The 19,950-nt window shown below is 42.2% G+C and overlaps 2 protein-coding genes across 2 annotated transcripts in view; one reads left to right on the plus strand and one right to left on the minus strand.

Annotated features, from left to right (window-relative positions):
* Positions 1–19,950, plus strand: part of LOC144614413 (CMRF35-like molecule 5) — a 65,050-nt gene that overhangs the window by 39,045 nt on the left and 6,055 nt on the right. The gene's annotated exons all lie outside the window — the stretch shown is intronic.
* LOC132677902 (CMRF35-like molecule 5) lies at positions 2,433–8,967 on the minus strand. Its single transcript, XM_078438197.2, has 3 exons — positions 8,838–8,967; positions 4,430–4,762; positions 2,433–2,940 (listed from the first exon to the last, which is right to left on the minus strand). The coding sequence occupies exons 1-3, from the start codon at positions 8,875–8,877 to the stop codon at positions 2,762–2,764; spliced, it is 552 nt and encodes a 183-aa protein (XP_078294323.2). The 5' UTR covers positions 8,878–8,967; the 3' UTR covers positions 2,433–2,761.

Consider the following 19,950-nt stretch of genomic DNA (forward strand, 5'->3'; position numbering starts at 1 on the left):
CATATGGAATAGGAACCATATGTAAAGTGGGTACCCCAAAACATAACTGTTTACTAGACAGAAGCAACCTTGCACATCCTGGGAGGTATAGAAACTACACCAGACTTGGGATCAAAGGCTTTGTTTCCAGTTCTGGCTCAGGTGCCACTGGTTCTGTGTCTTCTGTCTGGCCTCAGTTTCCTCATGGGTAAAGTGAAGTGTTTAATGATCCATATGGTTTCTTGAGCCCCATTTGTCTAGAATCAGGGAGATACTCAGAGGACTTGTGTGTCTGCCTCACATGCAATGGTTGTCAGTGAAAGTTTTGAAACAATGTAAATCACCAGTTCCTCATCAAATTTCAATTTAGTCCTTTATATGCTTATACCAATATACGCTAAAATGGCTTTTATTTTGCTCCGAGGGTTTACACTCCATTACTACCATTATGTGTTTTGATGTTCAAATTGTCCCAGATTTGGCCAGTGGGAGCCCCTTCGAGCGGCTTCCTGTCCTTTTGATGTGTCTCTCTGGCCCTTGACCTCTTCCTCTTTTGCGACACAAGATGTCCAAGGCTCAACTTGTCAGTTCTGTGTCCCAGCCCTGGAATCAGCCACTTCTCAAAGAACTCTACTTCCTTTTAGTGGAGAATGATTTTCGAGAAGCCAAAGGCCCAGGAGCTGGGTGCTCTCTAGTTATTAGGATGTCCCTTTTCCTAGGTCCTCTGCAGATACACCTACATATACAGGTAACTGATGGAAACATACTCCCTGTTGTGTTCACATCTATGGGCTTTCAGGGACAGCCTGAAACTATCAGTTCCCTGCAATGCTCCCACTTCCCAGTCAGAAGCACAGGGCTCATTCTAGTTTTCTGGTTTTCTCTATTTGTGACTCCTCTCGCACTGTGAGAAACTTGACTTCTGGAAGCTTCCGTATATTTATTTATGGGTCAATACCACTACGTGTAACCAATCTCCCTTGGAAGGTGCATCAACACCCATGCCCAGCTCTTAGGCATTTCCTCTTGTGAAGTATGCTTCTTATTTGATTTGAACTTCTTTTCTTTTCTTTTCACCCATAAGCTTTTGAAGGTGCTACTCCCTCTACAAATAAAAGTTGATATTTGCCAAAGTCTAGTGTAAGGAGGGAGGCGGCTGGGAGGGTCTGCGAGCTGGAGCAGGTGGCAGCCTGGAACCTCTCTCTTTCGAAGAGGGCACGTGTCCTATTGGTTCTCAGCTCACCCACCACCACCAACCTGGTAGCTCTCTGCTTGGCAGCCTTTTGCCACTCCTTCTCCCCTCTCATCCACTCCCATCTGCTACAGCATTCTCCACTGCCTGGGGGCCCAGGTCATATGCATCAATATGCCAAGTCTGCCATTCAGAGCATAAAGATAAAGAATTGACCACATCCAATGGTGGGGATGTGGGGTGGTCGTTTATTAACACATTGAAAGAAGGGTAGAAATTTATAATCTTTTTGGTAATATGCACCAAATTGGAAAATGTACTGACCAGTAACACAGCTATTTTTTTAAATTGGAATGTACTTTACAAGTATATCCATAAATGTGTATCAAGTCATACATGCAAGGCGATTCATTACAGAGTTGCATGTAGTTGCAAAAAAAAAAAAAAAACCAAAAACAAAAACAAAAACAAAAACAAAAACAAAAACCCAAAACAACGGAAATGTCCAACACAAGCAAAAACAAGTCATGATACATAAATATCATGGAATACTATGAAGCCATTAAAAACAAAAATCTATAGATATTGTTATAGAATGATTTTTAAAATACATTAAGTGAGAGAACAATATATGCTATTTTTTGGTGACGAGAGGAAAGATATACACACATATATATACTTCGGATGCATAGAGTTTTTTCAGTGGACACACACACATGCTCTTTATCTCTTACACACTCAGAGACACACACACACAGACACACACGCTGGTTACAGTCCTTACCTTTGGGTAGGGTTGTACTATAGAAGACAGAACATACTTTTCTACTTCACATTTTGTGTATTTTTAAAATTTCTCTTTCTAAAAATCCACATTAAATATAAAAATGGGCATATCTGCCCAATTTTTCACTAGCTCCCTCTTGCTGAGGAGATGCCAATGGTGCATGAGGGAAGAGTACTTCCCTGGGTCAATGGTCACCTGGACCCATGGTCATCTCCAACTCTCCTAATCCCACACCAGGCTGTGTCTGCATTGACTTGCCTGAGTTCCTCCATGTGTATTTAGAAGCCAGAGCTGGTTCACTGAATTAAGAAGATACAGATCACGACCTGCTGCATGAGGAGGCACAACCACCCACGTGGGTGGGCAGGTAGGTAGCTCCCTCCATAGCCACACTCCCACTTTAGGGACATGAACCACCCAGGGACAGGGACATTTTAATGAAAGGCGCAGTTTCAATACACCCACATGATGGAAGCAGAGTCACAACATTTATTGTTTACAGATCCAGGGGAGAGCCTGGGGAAGGGCAGTCCCCCATCCTGGACCACGAACAAGCAGGAGACTGAGAGCCCCTGTGACTTACAAGGGGGTCGGGGAAGAGGTCACTGATTTTTCACAGAATCAAATCCAAGAGGTTAATTTAAAAGGTGCCCCAGAAAAAGCAAAGAAGGAACTTATGGAAGAATTCTAAGCTTGGGTCCTTATCTAAATTTCCAGATTTCAGGAGTGAACAGGGATGTCATTTTGTAAAACGCCTGGGAGCAACTCAGAAAAACACCAGCTCATTTTTTTCAAAAGTTGTTTTACTTCCCCCATATGAGCATGGAGAATGTGCACTTTTTCTGATTGATGGACACATGGTTCTTCTTCAACTCTGATCCAGTGGTTTGAACAACGATGTTGCAGCTACTCAAATCAGCATCTTGACACCAGGACCTCACATAGGTCTCCCACTCTGGGCCATAGTGACATTGCATGGTCACTTGCAGAGGAAAGGAGAAGGAAGAAAATATATGAAGAAAAGAAAAACATTAATTTGAAGTAGGAAGGAAATATAAAACAGAGAAGACCAAAAAGCCAACAATTGCTTTTTTTTACAAAAACAAAACCTAGAAAGATATTCATGATAAAAGGAGAGATCTGAATAATTGATACCAGGGATGAAAAAGGGTATTCACACAATATCCTGTGCATAAATAAGAAGGTAAGATAATTAGGGTACAGGATAATAAAAGGATATCTAACCACGTTTAAGCCAATAAATTTGAAACTCAGGGCGAAATAAAAAATCTCTAGCAAAAATTATGTAATGTGCTAAAATAGGAACAAAGAGAAATAGAAAACCTGAATCATCTTACAACTATTTAAATGAATCATATTCATTATTAAAAAACTCTCCAACAGGCACCTGGCTTACTCAGTCCTTAGAAAATGCTACTCTTGATCTCAGCATCAGGAATTCAAGCCTCCTGCTGGGTGTAGAGCTTACATACAAATAAGTAAAACACCTCTCCAAAGGGAAACTCCAGACACATAGAGCTTGAATGGAGATTTCCACTGAACATTTAAGGAAGAAATAATGTCTATCTTACACAAAAAATTCCAGGACATAGGAAAAGAGGAGGTAATCCCAAATCCATTTATGAATCTAGCATAATCTTGATTTCAAAACCTTACAAGGACAGTGCAATAAGAAATATTATAGGCAAATCCACTCATGAACATAAATGCAAAAGTCTGCAACCAAAAATCAGCAAGCTGAATCCAGGGATATATAAGCAAGATAATACATCATCACCAAGTTGGGTTTATCCCAAGAATGCAAAATTGTTTGAACATGAGAATATTAATAAGTATAATATGCCACATTAACAGACTAAAGGAGAAAAATCATATGATCATCTCATAGATACAGACAAAAAGTATTTGATAGATTTAAACAGCGCTTTGACTATGGAGGCCATTCTGGACCTCAGAAATCAACTACACCACCACAACTATGCTGGGAGCCCTTTCCCTCTGACACTGGATATGGAGCAGAGGGTGGGAATAGCCACCATGAAGTCCCAGCCCCAAACTCCAGAAAGAGCAGGAACACAGGGCACCAGAGGTCCAGGAAAGCATTGGCAGGAATTGGAGTCTCTGGGTCCCATGGAAGGAGGTCCCTTTGGCCTATGGGCTGAAACTGGGACCATCACCTTGATCTCTGTGGGCAATAGATTCAGACACTGCATTGTGCAGAGAAACACATGCCCAAAAAGGCTTGATCCAGTCCTGGAGGAGGTACTGGGAGCCATGAGAGCATCTAAGAGAAGCCCCAAGGGATCAGTCAGGTTCTAGGAGAACTCAGGACTCAACCACCCTGTGTGACAGTTCACTCTGAGTGACACTGAAGTCACTGGAGAGGAGCCTCAGGGCCCAGGACAGAGCAGGCTCTAAAGACACACAGCCACACTTACACATACTCTTACCTGGGTCAATGGTCACTTTGACTTTGACCCCAAGGTCAGTTCCAGATTTCTCAATCCCACACCAATAGGTGTCTGCATCGTTCCACCTGAGCTCCTCCATGGTCACGGTGAACGTGTGCATTTTCTGATTGTCCTGGATGGACACTTGGTTACCCTTTGCCTTCTCCCCTGATCCATTGGTTTTCACAAGGATACGGCATTTCTCCCAATTAGCTCCTCGACACCACCACTTCTTGTAGGTCTCCCACCCGGGTTCATAGCGACACTGCACGGTCAGCGAGCCCCGCACGGGGCCACTCACTGCATTTGACACTGCCATGAGGGGATATGAGCCTGAAAAACACAAGTCCACGTGCCTGTCACCACCACACCCCATTGCCTGAGGAAGAGCCACAGCCTCCTGTATCACAAATGATTCCAATAAACCCAAGTACCTGATGAGTTGAATAACAGTCAAAGAAGGAATAGACGTTCCACAAGACAGACCTTTGTCCTTCAAAACTCCAGTGGGTCAAATCCACCCCAGAAATCACCTAAGAGCGCAACTACAGATCTCAAAGAATCAAAAACACCCATACTGAGCAATGGCAACATCCTATAACCCACTCCTCCCCCTCCCCGTGGCCAATGTCATCTGGAGAGCAAATGACCCAAGGAAAGGCAAGACCCCAGTACACTTTGGCCCACTGCTCTCATGCAAGATGTTGGCTCTGTGGTTTCAAATCTTTTCATTTTTCAAGAGTAACCAGGAATCTGGATTTTGTGTGGACCTCTCTATGTTAAAACACTGGTGGTCACTTAAAGTCCTCCTATAAGTGAAGTCACCTGATTTTAGTCTTCCTCTAATTTCACTTAGCATAATACCCTCTAGTTCCATCCACATAGTTGCAAATGGCAAGATTTCATTCTTTTTGATTGCCAAGTAATACTCCATTGTGTGTGTGTGTGTGTGTGTGTGTGTGTGTGTGTGTGTGTGTATGAAGGGAAACAAAAATAATATAAAAACAGGGAGGGAAACAAAACAGAAGAGACTCATAAATAGGGAGAACAAACTGTGGATTACTGAGGGGTTGTGAGAGGGGGGATGGGCTAAATGGGTAAGGGGCACTCAGGAATCTACTCCTGAAACATCATTGCACTATATGCTAACTAATTTGGATGTAAATTTTAAAAAATAAAAAATAAAATTTAAGAAAACACTGGTGGTCAGCACATAAATAGAGCAAAGGAATTTCTGTGTCTTTAAGTATTAAGAAATTATCTTCAAAACTATGTGACAAATTCACTATTGGGGCAAATTCTTTGATTCCTGGAAATTGTTTTCCCAAGAATATTGAATATTCAAGTTCTTTCATGGTTCTTGAGTTGGTTCTATTCTTTTGGTTTGTTTTTCCAAGAAAGTTACCTATTTCATGGAGTATGTATTAGCATCAAGTCCTGTAATTACAAGGTACTTTTCATGGGGCACCTGGGTGGCTCAGTTGGTTGAGTGTCTGAGTCTTGATTTCAGCCCAGGTTATGATCTCACAGTCATGGGACTGAGTCCTGCATCAGGCTCTGCACTAACAGAGGAGAGCCTGCTTGGGATTCTCATTCTCCTTCCCTGTCCCCTGCCCCTGATCATGCTCTCTCTCTCAAAATGAATAAATACTTAAAAAAAAAAAAGAAACAAAGTCCTTTCATAACCAAAATGTTCATATCTTGGGGCACCTGGGTGTCTCAGTCAGGCTTTGGTTTTTGCTCAGGTCATGATAAAACTGTTCCTGATATTGATCCCTATTCTGGGCTCTGTGCTGACAGAGCAGAGTCTGCTTGAGATTCTCTCCCACTCTCTGCCCCCCCCCCCCTTTCTGTCTGTCTGTCTCTCTCTGTCAAAATAAAGCAACTTTAAAAAATAATTCAAACGTTCGTATCTATTATAATTACACATTCTGACTACATGGCACTGCTTGATTTTTGTTGATTACACATGCTGCAAGATATCTTCCTTTCCGTTTCTCCTTCCCTCCTCTTTGTCTTTTGCACATTAACCCAGTTTGAGATTAGTTTGTAAATATTACTGTTTTTATTTCCTAAGTTGTTAATTTCTCATATATATAATTTGTTCCTCTTATTTCCTCAACATTACCATTGTGCTCTTTTTCCAGTTTGCTAAGTTAAAGACAGTGATAATTTTGTTTTTTTCTAAAATGAGAAAATATTGTTTAAGGCTAAGGATTTATTTTTTTCCAATTTAAAAATTGAAGTATAATTCACATATCATAAATTTTAAAGTGGTTTTCAGATATTCATGAAGTTGTGCAACATCACCTCTAATTCCAGAACATTTTTGTCACCTCAGAAAGAAATCCTACACCCAATCTCTCCTCACTTCCCTCTTGCCTGAAGCTTTTGAAATCACTAATCTACATTCTGTCTATAACTTTCTCCCTTCTGGATATTTCATATGAACAGAATCTTACAATTAATGGCCCTTTTTTCTAGCTTCATTCATTTAACATAATAATTGTTCAGGTTTATCCACCAAGTAGGGTATGTGGGCACTTCAGTCCTTGGTAGGGATTGGCCACATTTAGTTTCTCATTCATCAGTTGACGATATATGGGTTGTTTTCACCTTTTGGCCAAGTGAATAATATTGCTGTGAGCAGTTATGTCTTAGTCTTTGCACTGACTCATGAGAAGAGAAGCTGATACTGTGCTCACAGTCAGAAGCTCCAGAATGGGTTTGTTCAAGAGCCCATAAGAAGCTGCTACGATTCTGAGAAGTCTCTGAGAAACTCCCACCAATGATCTCAGTCTCCACCAACAGAGTGAGGGTTCCCAAGCGCTTGACAAGAAGTCACTCTGAATCTCCCACCCACCCATGGGCCCTTCAGCTGCCTCCAGAGTGTAAGGCTGCTTTCCCACCTCCCAAATCTCTGGCAAGTACTTCCATTGACAAACTCCAACCCACAGAAGGAAGGCGATTGGGGGAAACATGATTCCAGGATTTTGCTTAGTGAAGTGGAAGAAGGCTTAGATGGGTTGGTAGTGATGTCAATCTGACAACAGATGAGCTAGGCTTGCTTGCCCCTTGATCAATTCTGTCTCTATGTTGTCAAAGACTAATGTTTGTGTTGCCCCAGAATTCATATGTTGAAGTCCTAACCTCCCCTGTGATGTTGTTTAAAGATGATGCCTTTCTTTCTCTCTGTCTCTGTCTCTCTCTCTTTCTCTCCTTGCTTATGCACAAAAAGGAGGTCACCATGAGAATGTGGTGCCTGAAAACCAGAAGGAGAGCTTTTATCACAAACTGAATCAGCCCACACCTTGGTCTTTGACTCCCCAGCCTTCAGAATGTGAGAAAATAAATTTCTATAGTTTAAGCCACTCAGTCTGTGGTATGTTGCTATTATGACTAATACATATTTGTAACCCTTTTATCCCCACATGAACTTCCACATTAAGAACATAATAATATGCAAGTTTTCCCAAAATTGTCTGCCTGGAGATCTCCTTATCAGAGTTTTTCTCTTCCACACATATGATGATGAAATCAATGGATGAATAAATGAGGTTATTTTATTGCCCCTGATAACCTCCTTCCCAGAAGAAACACTATTTGCATCCAGCCCCAAACCCTGTGGTTCTTTCCAATGACAGGGAGCAGAGCTGGGGCAGCCAAATGGTCCGATGGTAGTTCCTATCCCTTCTGAGCATCAAGCACTAGCTACCTCCAAGGATGTAACATCCAGTCCACAAATAAACTCCTTCTAATCCCTGGTCTTCCTCCCCCAGTGACACCACTCAAAGTGTCTCAGTTGTTGCGCTGGAAGACAGGTCTTTGGATCATCCAGAGCAGAGACTCAGGCTGACTGATACGTGGGGATGAGCAACTCTCCAGAGATCCTGTAACACCCAGGTTTTGCTGGCGTCTTCCTACCTATACTCTAGCTCTTCAGAAGAGAGGTTCCCTGCTTGAGGGACAAATCAAGACCAATTGTGCATACTTTCAAATGATCCAGATGTCTGAACCCCACCTTGACTGAGTGGGTCTCAGCTGGAGGTTGGACTCCTTAAATATTCCTCAGGAATTCATGCATTTAACTACCATCTATCCATCGTCCATCCATCCATCCATCCATCCATCCATCCATTCATGTATCTGTCATCTGTCTATTGATTTATCTGCCGGGGACAACAAACAGTGCCCTAGAAAACAGGCATAGTTTGTGTTATTTATTTTTATTTTCCTTCCCCAACACCTAACTTAGTACCTGTCTGGTAACAAAGCTTTTAAAATAGTTTTTTAATGAATGAGTGTCTGGATCAATGAAAGGCTCTGTGATTTCCATGTGGGACAGATGCTGTCATCGTTCTGCCCCGATCCTTAAGGTGCTCAGTCCTGAAGGCCCCACGCTACTCACCTTGGACGATGGGAAGGAACAGAATCAGGAACAGCCACATGTCCTGCCTGCCTGGGTTGTCTCTCTGATGCTCAGCTAATGCCAGTTGCCCTCTGGGGACTTGAACTGAACTCAGAGGCAAAGTGCTTGCTTTTCTCTAAGTCATTTTTTTTTTAGTTTCTCTCACCTACTTCCCTTATTTTTTTTTTTCTTCACTGACTTCCTAATTTCATTCATTAGAAGAAAAGTAGTGCCGTCCTTTGGGAGCCTATGGCTGATGTTATCATGTGTCTTCAATGATTTGGGGAAGCAAAGCATCCCACTGGCCAGGGTGCTACTTGCAATTGTGTGTGGGGAGCCAGCTGCCAGCAAACCAGGTGACCCAATGCAGCAGGACAGGGACACAGAACCTCAGAGTCGGGTCCAAGGGAGGGATGGGCGCACATTGGGTTTGTACCTGAGGAAGAATCAGTGCTCAGGGCTCACACCCAGCCTCACTGCACATACAGCCCCATCCCGGACCCCCTTCCAGGCAGCCCATGTCAGTGCATACCAGACCACGTCTCCTACCCTGGGCCCTGGTGCAGCCCAGATCCTGAACCACTGCCCCTCCATCTCAGGCTTCTCGATGAGATCTTGAGTCCTTCTGAGGCAGAGGTGCCATGGGGAGATTATAAGGAAGGAGAAGTCGCCTTTTCCCGTCAGTCTCATTGTACCCTAGATGCTTCCTCTGTCAACCCTTGGCAGATTTCCCCTGGGTGTGGGCTGTTGGCCACTTCCCAGCTCTAAACTGCTTATGTTAATGATTCCTAAGTGACTTTCACACAGGTGTCCACTTTTCCTTCAGGTGTCCCCTCCTGACGGTCCCCTGTTCCCTTTCCCTCTCCTCTCTGAATCAATTCTTTTGTCTCCTTTTTCCATCTATGTTTACCATGTTTGTGAGTTTGGTTGTACTTTTTGAGGGTGGGTTTCTTGTGTTTTGTGCTTTTATTTGCTCTTCTAATCTTCAGATGAAATATTTAGTTTGGGAATCACATTATTTTGAAATCATTACTTATTTTGGGAGAGAGATAGATGCTTAACTAACTGAGCCATGCATAGGCCCAAGGAATTATATTATTATTTCAAAAGCTCCCAGTCTGTTCTCTCTTTGCAGATGTTTTAGAAAATTCTCCTCATTTGTGGTCATGTTTTGGTTTGGCTGGTCTTGTTTGGTCCTTCTCTTTCATATCACATGTTTGACTCAAATGTCTGATCATTGTTGGTTATCTGATTGTAACTGAGGTTGAGCCAAAACATAGCCTACTGGGGCTCTGAGCATGTGGGTGCAAAACACCATGTGAAATAGGTGTGTCGTATTGTGTCTAATTATTTACCCTTCCATCTTGTCTTGACCTACAGGCTATGCTTTCCCACAAGCCGCCGAGGAGTATTCTAAATACTACAGTGAAGAGGCTTAAAGGTGGCCTCCAGCATCCTCTTTAGTTCCCTTGGTTTCCACATATATTTTATTAAGTTAAAGAGCCTCCTGGGAGCTGGAAATGTTTCTCTCTTGATTTGGGAACTGGTTCCATGGAGTGTTTATTTCTGCAGATGTATTGAACTGTGCACTTCTGATGTGTGCACTTCCTATGTGTATTTTATACTCCAATAAAAAGGTTTTAAATTTTACCATGGAAATCTTTCCAAGCCATCACATATGTGCTTATCAACCCCTTAAATAGCAGCCTTAATGTTTCATTGTGTGACGGTAGCATAATTAACTATTCCTATATGGATGACAGTTGACCCTGTTTCTAGCTTTTTACTCTTGCAAACCTATGCTGCAGGCTTCTAGTTCAGGTAAGATGAAGTCAACACACTCCAAAGACCTCCCCACGCCGCCCCGACTACAGCTGAGAACTCAGGCAGAATACATGGAGCTGCTATCTGAGTATTTTGCAAACTGAACCCTAGTAAGAGATTGGGGAAGGAAACTGGACCAATCCAGCTGTGTGTTTTCTGGTTATGGTTCCTTCTATAGCCTCCCGCCTGAGTGTGAACCCTGTAGCCCACATCCTGAAAGTGCACTCTCAGCAGGGATCTTAAGTGCTCCAGAAGAGGGGGAAAGGGAAGCCCTAATGGGAGATGGGGTCAGATGCCCAGAGTGTTCTTGGTGTTTGTGTTTTCTTTCCCTCCCACCAGGTCCCCAGCAAGCCACAGCACAGAAGCTGCAACTCCATCTGAAGCCGCTGGGGGCCAACAGTTGGAACTCTGAAGGAGAAGAGTCCTCCCAGCCCAGAAGAGCTAGGGTCCCAAGACCTGGGGTTAGAAATACCAGTTCATCTTCTCCCTCTTTGTTCTCCTTCTGCTTGCACCTAAAAGCAAACCCAATGACAGGAAATACAAAGCAGATTGGGGAGAAAAAAGCGTCCGCTCTCCAAGCTTCCCAACCAAAGGACCAGGATGGGAAGGGGTGGAGGCTCTGAAAGCTGGGCGGGGAATTGGGGGATGGAGAAGAGGAAGCAGCTGAAAAAAGGGATCCTAGGCCTACCAGGCTCGCGCCCCAGCTGTGTGCGCTCCTGATCAGACGCTGGAGAAATACTCCACGTTGAGAACTTGGTAAAGACCTCCACTGGAGGGCGCCCAAGTGGCACATCTGAGGAGCACCTGCCAGGCTCCAGAGAACTCCACCACAGGACGCGGAACCGCAGTCCACAGAAGCCACATCACCACTTGAGGCCCTAGCCTCACCAGCTGGACTGCCTGCCAAGAATGAAACCAAAGTCAGAGTTAAAGACCTTTCCAGCGAGGTGATTACCATTGTTTTGCAGTTCGTGGTGGTTAGTTCCGTGAAATGATGCATGCGTTAAACACATAGAACCAAACACCATCACATAGTTGTACTTTATGTAAGCTTTGAGAAGTAGTAAAAACAACAAGAAAAAAGTTTGAAACAGTGCACTTTGTGTATATGTGGTTTATTTATCCCAATTACACCTCAATCAAACTTGAGAAAAAAGGGAGGGAGGGAAAAGTTTGAGGGGAGGCCAATATTCCTGACCACTATCCCTTCATAGTTCTCAGTTGTAGGCAGAAGCCCCAGGGTTTATTGGGACCCCACCCCAGGGTTTATTGGGACCCCACTCCCCACCCCAGGAGAAGGCGTGGCTATCACACACCAACACAAACAGAGGCAAAAGGGCTGTGGTCAGGCTGTCCCAAGATGGGCCACTTTGGCAAGAAGATTATCTTGAGCTAAAGGCAGTCAAGACCCTGTGGGCTCCAGAGAAACCTTTGACCCTCCCTTAATTATATACAAGAATCTCAATTGGAGGGTTTTTGCAGATAAGGGTTATTATGAGGGATAAATGTTATCTGAGTAACTCAACTGCATGGCAGGGCAAACGTTTGTTTACACACATTTACTGGTTTTCATCTCCCTGTGAGTTGCTTTTTTTCCCCTTTGAGTTCCCAGACCACTACCCCCTTTTCCTTAATTCAAATTGACATTTATACTCTTTATGCCTGACTGCCATGTCAGTGTGAGTTCTCCACATACATACTATTAAATTTTAATTTCTTCTGTTAATCTATCTCATATGAATTTGATTCTTAGTCCAGCTAGAAGGACCTTGAAGGACCCAGGAACTCTTTCTCCCTCAGAAGGGGATGGGACATTCTTGCTCCCCAACAGTTGGTGTAGTCAGCAGGACTAGCTGGACACCACTCACTGAGACTCTGCCACAGAGACAGACATGTCTAGGATATCTGAGAGATAGCCAGAAGAAGATAAAATTTCTCTCCATGTCAGCTTCCTGGAATGGCTATTTGCTGAGGCCAAGGAAACGAGTATGATGAGAGTCCCTATCTCTATTTCACCATTTTGATGAGCAGGAGACAATATTCGTGGACCTAGTTCCTTGGGCTTAGTGGCTTTGTGGTTCAACCAGTTCAATTTGGCTGAGTGTCCTTTCATTACTGATCCATTTCATCCCAGAAATGCTCTTTGTTTTCCTCTGTCTATATGATTTCTGATGTTTGTCATCTGTTGCTAAGGGACATCTTGGAAGCCAGAGCTTCAAAATTGGTGGACACAAGTCGAGCACTTAAAAGCTGTTTGAGCTCTTGTCACCTGAAGAGGATTCCCATGATAGGATGAGCTGGTCATGGAATGGGGTAGACTGACACTAGGTCACCCACCAGCCTCAAGAAACCTCCATGCGAGCAGGTACACTGTAAACAACACACAGTCCCCAGCCCCATGACACATCCCTCTTAGGTGTTATTGTGGCTCCAGGAGGCCCAAGGCTTAGATAAAGCTCTTAGATTTTCCCTTTTGCTTTGTTCTATGTCCTAAGGGTTTGGCTTTATGGCCAGTGAGAGTTTTTCCTTTTGGTCTCCACCATCTGGAGGGTGGACTTACTGGGGTACACCTTGGTGGTGAAATAGACTGGGAATCCAAGTCTCTTTCACTCTGTCATGTTGTGCCAGCTCTCCAGGGTATTTGTCCTGAGAGTTTCCAGACATTGGAAACCTTTGTATCTCAACCCTCATTGCTTGTCAGTGTTGGAAAGTATGATTCCAGAAGTACTGATATGATGTCACTCATTAGTGGGTCTGTGACCGGAGGTGTCTCACATTTCTGTGGGAGACTTAGAGACATCATTTCCACAATACCACCTTACCACCTGTGCACTTGCTTTCTTAGTCCAATGTCAGGAGTAAACTTTTGGATCATGGAAGCTGCATCTCCTCTGCCCTCTCTGGTCACCTCTTGTGACCTGAGTTAAGTCACAAAAAGTCTTACTGGTTTGAGTTGCTAGTGATATGATACCCATCAACGGCCAGAAGATGGATCCTTTAAATATTTTTAAATAGATATATTTCTTTTTTTTTTTTTTAATTTTTTTTTTTTAACGTTTATTTATTTTTGGGACAGAGAGAGACAGAGCATGAACGGGGGAGGGGCAGAGAGAGAGGGAGACACAGAATCGGAAGCAGGCTCCAGGCTCCGAGCCATCAGCCCAGAGCCCGACGCGGGGCTCGAACCCACGGACCGCGAGATCGTGACCTGAGCTGAAGTCGGACGCTTAACCGACTGAGCCACCCAGGCGCCCCTAAATAGATATATTTCATAAAGAGCTCTCAATTATCTTATTAGCATAAAGGCTAGGCTTAAGGACTCCCTTTGCAAAATGGAAGAAGGTCAAATTTAAGACAAAAATAAGTTTCCACATCCAGTGTAAATCCCCCTTTGTTTCTTCCTTTCTTTACGTTTCTTTGAGTTTTTCACTGACATTATATAGTTGTTTTGTAGTTGTATACGTTACTCAGTGTTCATCACATAAATGGACTCTTAAACTTCTTCCCCTGTTTCAACGAATCCCCACCAACCTCCGTCCGGGGAACCATCCCTTTGTTCTCTACAGGTGTGAGCCTATTTTCTGGTTTGTCTCCCTTTTTTGCAGTAGTTGTTCGTTTATTTTGTTTTGTCTTCTTAAACTCTGGCCATATATGCCTAGTTTAACCTCCCTTTGCCTACAAGATTTACAGAGATCACTCTGGCTTGATCCTAGGTCCAATGTATCCAGGATGCTCCTATAAATGCTAAAAGCAAGAATGTGAATTTAGCAAAAGCACCTGACACTGGCAATAAGGCTCGTTTTGCTCCCACCTTCCAGGACTCTGTAACCAGGTTCTGCCAGACTAAGGAATTCTTACACAATGTGTTTGCAGGTGTATCCTAGACCTCTCACCACCACAAAAAATTCATGTCCCCTGGACAGCAGCAGAGTTTTTAAATTATAAAGACCTTACCTCTAGTTTCAGAAGCTCTTGCCAAATTTAGAGATTTACAAAGATTATTTGACTACATATGCAACCTTCCCTTCACAGAGGAAACAAAAGACCAAAATTTCTTCTAAGCCCTCCTACAAATGACCAGTTGAAGGCCAATATTTAGGGGCTTATAGAAGCCAAACTTACATTTTGTATCTAGAAAAAAGGGTTTTTGTTAAAATGCTTTATATAGACTTTACAAAGGCATTAAACTATTGGTTTCCATTTTAGTTAAAAGTCTCCCTTATGTAAAGAAGCAATTTTTGTTTAAAAGATGGGGCAATAGTTGATATTCAGGCTATAATCCAGGTCTTCAGGAATTAGGAACAACGGTTCTTATTTTGCAAACCTCTACAAAACCAGAACCACAACTCCAGAGACCAGTAGAAGCCCACTTAGCTCTATTGATCTCCAAACCTTGCCTGTTCCTCTCAAAATGTTTGTGTAATATTAGAAAAGTTCAGGACATTGGAAGAAAATATTTCTGTTCTTTTAAAAAAGGTGAATTTTAAATAGCAATTACCCTGAAAACCTTAGAAAAAAATTGTTTATATTCTTCCGTGTCCCTTAAAACTAAATCTTACCACGTCTTTGAAATGTAAACACAGCCCACGATCTCCTGAGAATGAAGAACAAGAAAAAATAAAGACGGAAAGAGGGCTTTTTAAAATACAAACCATTGGCAGAACTCATGTGCCCAAACTCCCGCCCTCTGAGGACAGGCAGAGAAGATCCAAGGATTCCCCCCTGGAGAAAAGTGAGACCCTTCCTCTGTGCTTTTGTGATATAAATTCTCTACCCCCCATCTTCACTAAGACCTAAGGGCCTTTTTACAACATGTAAACTCTAGGGGAAAGCTTTTTGTTAAAACAAATAAATAAACAAAACAATAGAGGGAAGTATTTAAAAATTGGGCCTGTCATGTCCTCTCCACAAATGGTAGTACAAACAAAATTAAGATTTTGTTTGTGTCTTGTCTGTGTAGTGTGTGTGTGTGTGTGTGTGTGTGTGTGTGTGTGTGTGTTTGTGTCCATGTTGTACATGTGAGATATTTTCCCTATCTCTGGGCAGTACTGCTAAAACTAATTTGCAAAAGAGTTCTATTGAGTTAGTTTGAAGGCAAGTACTCGTAAGGACTGGACATTCTAAAACTCGGAAAGGTAAAAACTCACCCAAACGTGTTTCAGGTTCACACGATCTGGGAACATATTCAGTAGTAAAGCAAATTTCAGGTTGCTGGTTTACTTATAAGGGGTATGGCTGAAGAGTTACCAGCTTTAAATAGAAAACCTTTATTCTGCTTGCGTTTACTAAAAACCACATAAGGTCATGGTATCAACTGTTGCACTTGACCAGGAGAAAAATAAACCTTAGAATAATTGTTAATTTTACCTAATGCCTCATGAAGTTTTAGGGGTAGTCTGAGTATAATTAAAACAAGTTAAAAACAAGTAAATTAAATTGATGTAACTACGATAAAATAATAAGCAGAGATTTATCTGGTTTTGTCTTATTATAGAGACACTAAAGATATACTTGGGCCTGTTAATAAACAGATTTCATGCTTGTATTATGATGGTGTTATGAAAAAAGCACATATTTCTAAAAATTCCAAAATATATTTATTAATTTGCAAATATAAAGAATTCTGGTGTAACAGAGTTCAAAGTTGCTTACTTCTTAGTTTTTACTGAAAATTAGGGTTTCTAGCATTAAGAATTCTAATAAATTGCAATTAAGACTACTGGAAATAACAAGGGAAACTCCATATATGAAGAAAATAACACATTTGTTTTTGGTAAAAGAAAATATGAAGAATAAAAAGACATATTTGTTGAGGGAACAGAAATTAATTCTGTCCTAAAGTGAAACCATTTATTTCAAGAGGAAACATTTAAGACAAAAATTGAAGGTAAAAAAGAAAGTTCCGACAGTTTATGAAGAAAGAATATTTGGAAAGAGATGTTATGTGTGGCCAATCTGGCTAAGATTATGATAAATTCAAAGAAATAAATGAGTTTTAACATCAAAAGTGCACTGGTGCAAGTTTTTGTTTCATCTTTATAAAAAGTACAAAGTTGGCTTGAACTAATGGTCTGCTCTCCATAAGAAATTGTAAGCAAAACTTTATCTTTTTAAATTATCTGCCTGAAACCCATGATTCTGGCAACCAAAATAATTTCCTATATTTATCATATCTTGGATACCTAAGAAAACCGAGTGAGTCTGAATATCCAAGGAGTTACATTTTGCTCTCACAGCTATGTAACCTTCTATATTTGCCTTGGATATCTTCTATTGCCACGTTAGTTGAAAGGATAATTAAATACTGTTTCTTAATAATTTGTTATCCTATTCAAACATTCAAACCTTTTCAAATTTCTTGACATTTGAACATCTCAGAGATTTTGTGAGCAATTGAACTAATGAGGCTACTTGGTACACTTACTTACATGGGAAGCATTGCCAAATAAGTGATATGAAACCCTCTTAGATTATGTTTATATAGATATGTTATTAAGATACATGTTCTAAAAGTTATATGAAACTCCTACAAATCTGAGGTCCTGGTATGATATTATCTGGAAGTGTTGTGTGTCACAGATCCAGATTTCCATGTAGGCTGCAGTGGCAGGAGCTCCAAGCAGATCTCGAAGAATGCACATTTTTAAGTCTTTCCTTATTTACAGACAGTTGTATGTGTATTAGATGCCTTATTACACGAGCAAATGTGACCATTTTCAAGGAGATTCAGGGGAAAACTGTGAGTACAGGTTTCTAATACCTCAAGACCCTAAATCTGAACGAAGTAAAAATTTCCAGAACAAGTGGAAAAACTGGATTCAAGCAGAACCAAAATTAATAACGACTTGCAAAAGATCATTATACTCTTTATGGCTTTTTGTATGAAACATTAGTGCTTTTTTTTAAATGTTGTGTTTTTGAAGATTTAAGGAAACTTTGTCTCTTAAGCTGACTTACAATGATTTGATAAAATATACCTTTGTGAACAAATTCGAGTATTTATCTTTTCTCCTTACCTGAACCCTCGAGAATCAGAAACTCTCAGGGAGTATTTTCTTTTTTTCTGGAAACTGTTTATTTGCTTCAGTTCAATAAGTATCTGTTCTACCTATGACAGGACACAATGGGAAACACTGCTTTTATTACCACGCTGGGACTGGAAGGTCATATTTGGGGGAGACATGCAGAGGCTCAGGTGTGACCCGACAGCTTGAAGGAACTTAGGTTGATTTCATGGAGCCAATAAAGCCCCTTGGAAATACCAGACTGATAGCTTGCTTCCAGAGTTCCAAGCAGCCTTACCAGGTGAGTAAAGAAGGTCACTTCCTCACAGGTGCAGGAACCCCGGGATGTTTGGGGGACCTTGAGAAGAGAGGAATTCACCCAAATCTATACGTATTACAGGCAAAGTCTGATGGCAAGTAATTGGCTTGGCTCCTGGCCTCAAGAGGCTGTTAAAATTCATCTGGAGACTTTTTATGAAAACTTCTAGCAAAGCAGGTTGAAAGAGCCAAATGCAATTCTTGTTGTACTTATGGAAAAGTCAGGCCAAGTTTTATGGGAAATGACTTATTTTGCAAACAAATTAGTGTTAATTTCATTATCTTTGGTCAAAGAAGTGATTATAGAGAGAAAATATGTTTCAATAACACATCTTCGTACATTTTAGATTTTATTACTATTTATTATTACTATTTAGATTTATTACTATTTATATACTATTATAAAATGGATTAGGTCCTGATTTCTTCTAGTGTCTTCCACCACCAACTACAACATTCCAAATTGACATTCTGAGGTTTCTCCCACCTTTCTGACTTGGAATCCTTTGAGAACTAAAACTGCCCTTCTCCTGAAGTTCTGCTAAATGTAAACCACTTACCTAACCCTAGAGAAATCCACAAGAACTCATAACCTACACAATCTTTGTGCCTATCGCTCAGCAGGCCAAGCAGAGATCACCAGAGACATTTGAACTACAAACCCAGGGGACCTGTCTGACTGCACAGTCTGCCCTCACTCTATCTGAGATGCTTCGAGTCCAACATCTAGAAGTCTGCTCCACTGGCTGCCCTCACAACTCAGAAACTAGCTTAACATTTGATCCAGTCATGAACCATTGGGTTCCTCTTGTTTCCATAGAAAAGCCTCTTGTTTCTTACCTGATTACTTGGACCACAGGCCTAACGTTGTGAATCCACCCGCATCACTGCCTTCTGGAATGAGTTTGCCTAAACTGACCTATCATCCGGATGAATAGACCAGTTCCGTTGGAAGAAACACGTAGCAGCTGAACTGTTAATGTGTGCAACTGCAGAGAAGCTTACATTTAAATTTGATCTGAGTAACCCATCTCTCTGGCAGGACTGACATTTGTGCACCAAACATTTACTGGTTCCTTCCCTTTGCAATCTCAGTCCCCTACCCCCTTCTGCTTAATTCAGGATGACATTTGTATCTCTTTTGCCTGACTGCCACGTCTGTGTGGACTCCTTGCACGTATGCTATTAGATTTGATTTTCTCTTGTTAATGTGTCTCATGTCAGTTTGAGTCTTAGTCCAGCCAGAAGGACCTTGAGGGGGACAGGGATTCTTGCTCCCCTTCCCTCCTGGGGCTGGCCCGCCACGCCCTCTCCTACTCCTCTGGCAAAGCCCTGGACTGCTCCACCTCCAAGCCCCCCACCCCTGCAAGGCCTTTTGAGGGTGGCAGGTGGCAGGTGGCAGGGAGAAGACCCCATGGCCTTTGTCTACAGAAGACTAGAGTGGTGGAGGCAGGTGGAGAGGGAGCCTTGGGCCCAGGGACCAGGTGTTGAGACAGATTGACTTTAGGGATGAAGATGACAAGAAATGGCATTTGGAGCACATCTGAGCTGCTAACAAGGTGGACAGCTGTACAAGGCTCCAACAGCCATTAAAGTGGAGAACTGGGCTGGAAGATGGGGGGGGGGCAGGAAGTAGGTGCGCTCAGACTGGAAGTGGTGCTAGAGTGGGGGGTGGGGGGAACAAGCAGGGACCCTCCCCGGAAAGCAGATCATCAGAGTCAGACTCTAGGGGATGCTGAGTTGAGGGGCCAGAGCAAGGAGTGGGGCCACCTTATCACGTCAACCATAAGCTCCGAACCATTGCCGCTGCTTTGCACCAAATTAATGAAATTAAGAAGTAACTGAAGAAAAAATTGAGGGGAAGTAGATGAGAGAAACTATAAAAGAATAATTTAGAAGAAAGAGAAGGTAGGTTGCCTCTATTCTCAGTTCAGTCCCTGGAGGGAAGCTGGTATTTGCTGAGCACC

This window comes from Panthera onca, chromosome E1, assembly GCF_046562875.1.
Source record: "Panthera onca isolate mPanOnc1 chromosome E1, mPanOnc1 haplotype 2, whole genome shotgun sequence".
Classification (NCBI taxonomy): Eukaryota; Metazoa; Chordata; class Mammalia; order Carnivora; family Felidae; genus Panthera; species Panthera onca.

Coding starts and splice junctions, on each gene's coding strand:
- LOC132677902 (XM_078438197.2), bottom strand. CDS start 8,877: ATGTGGCTGTTCCTGATTCTGTTCCTTCCCATCGTCCAAG. Junction 4,763..8,837: donor GTTCCTTCCCATCGTCCAAG/GTGAGTAGCGTG, acceptor TGTGTTTTTCAG/GCTCATATCCCCTCATGGCA. Junction 2,941..4,429: donor CAAAGTGACCATTGACCCAG/GTAAGAGTATGT, acceptor TTCCTCTGCAAG/TGACCATGCAATGTCACTAT.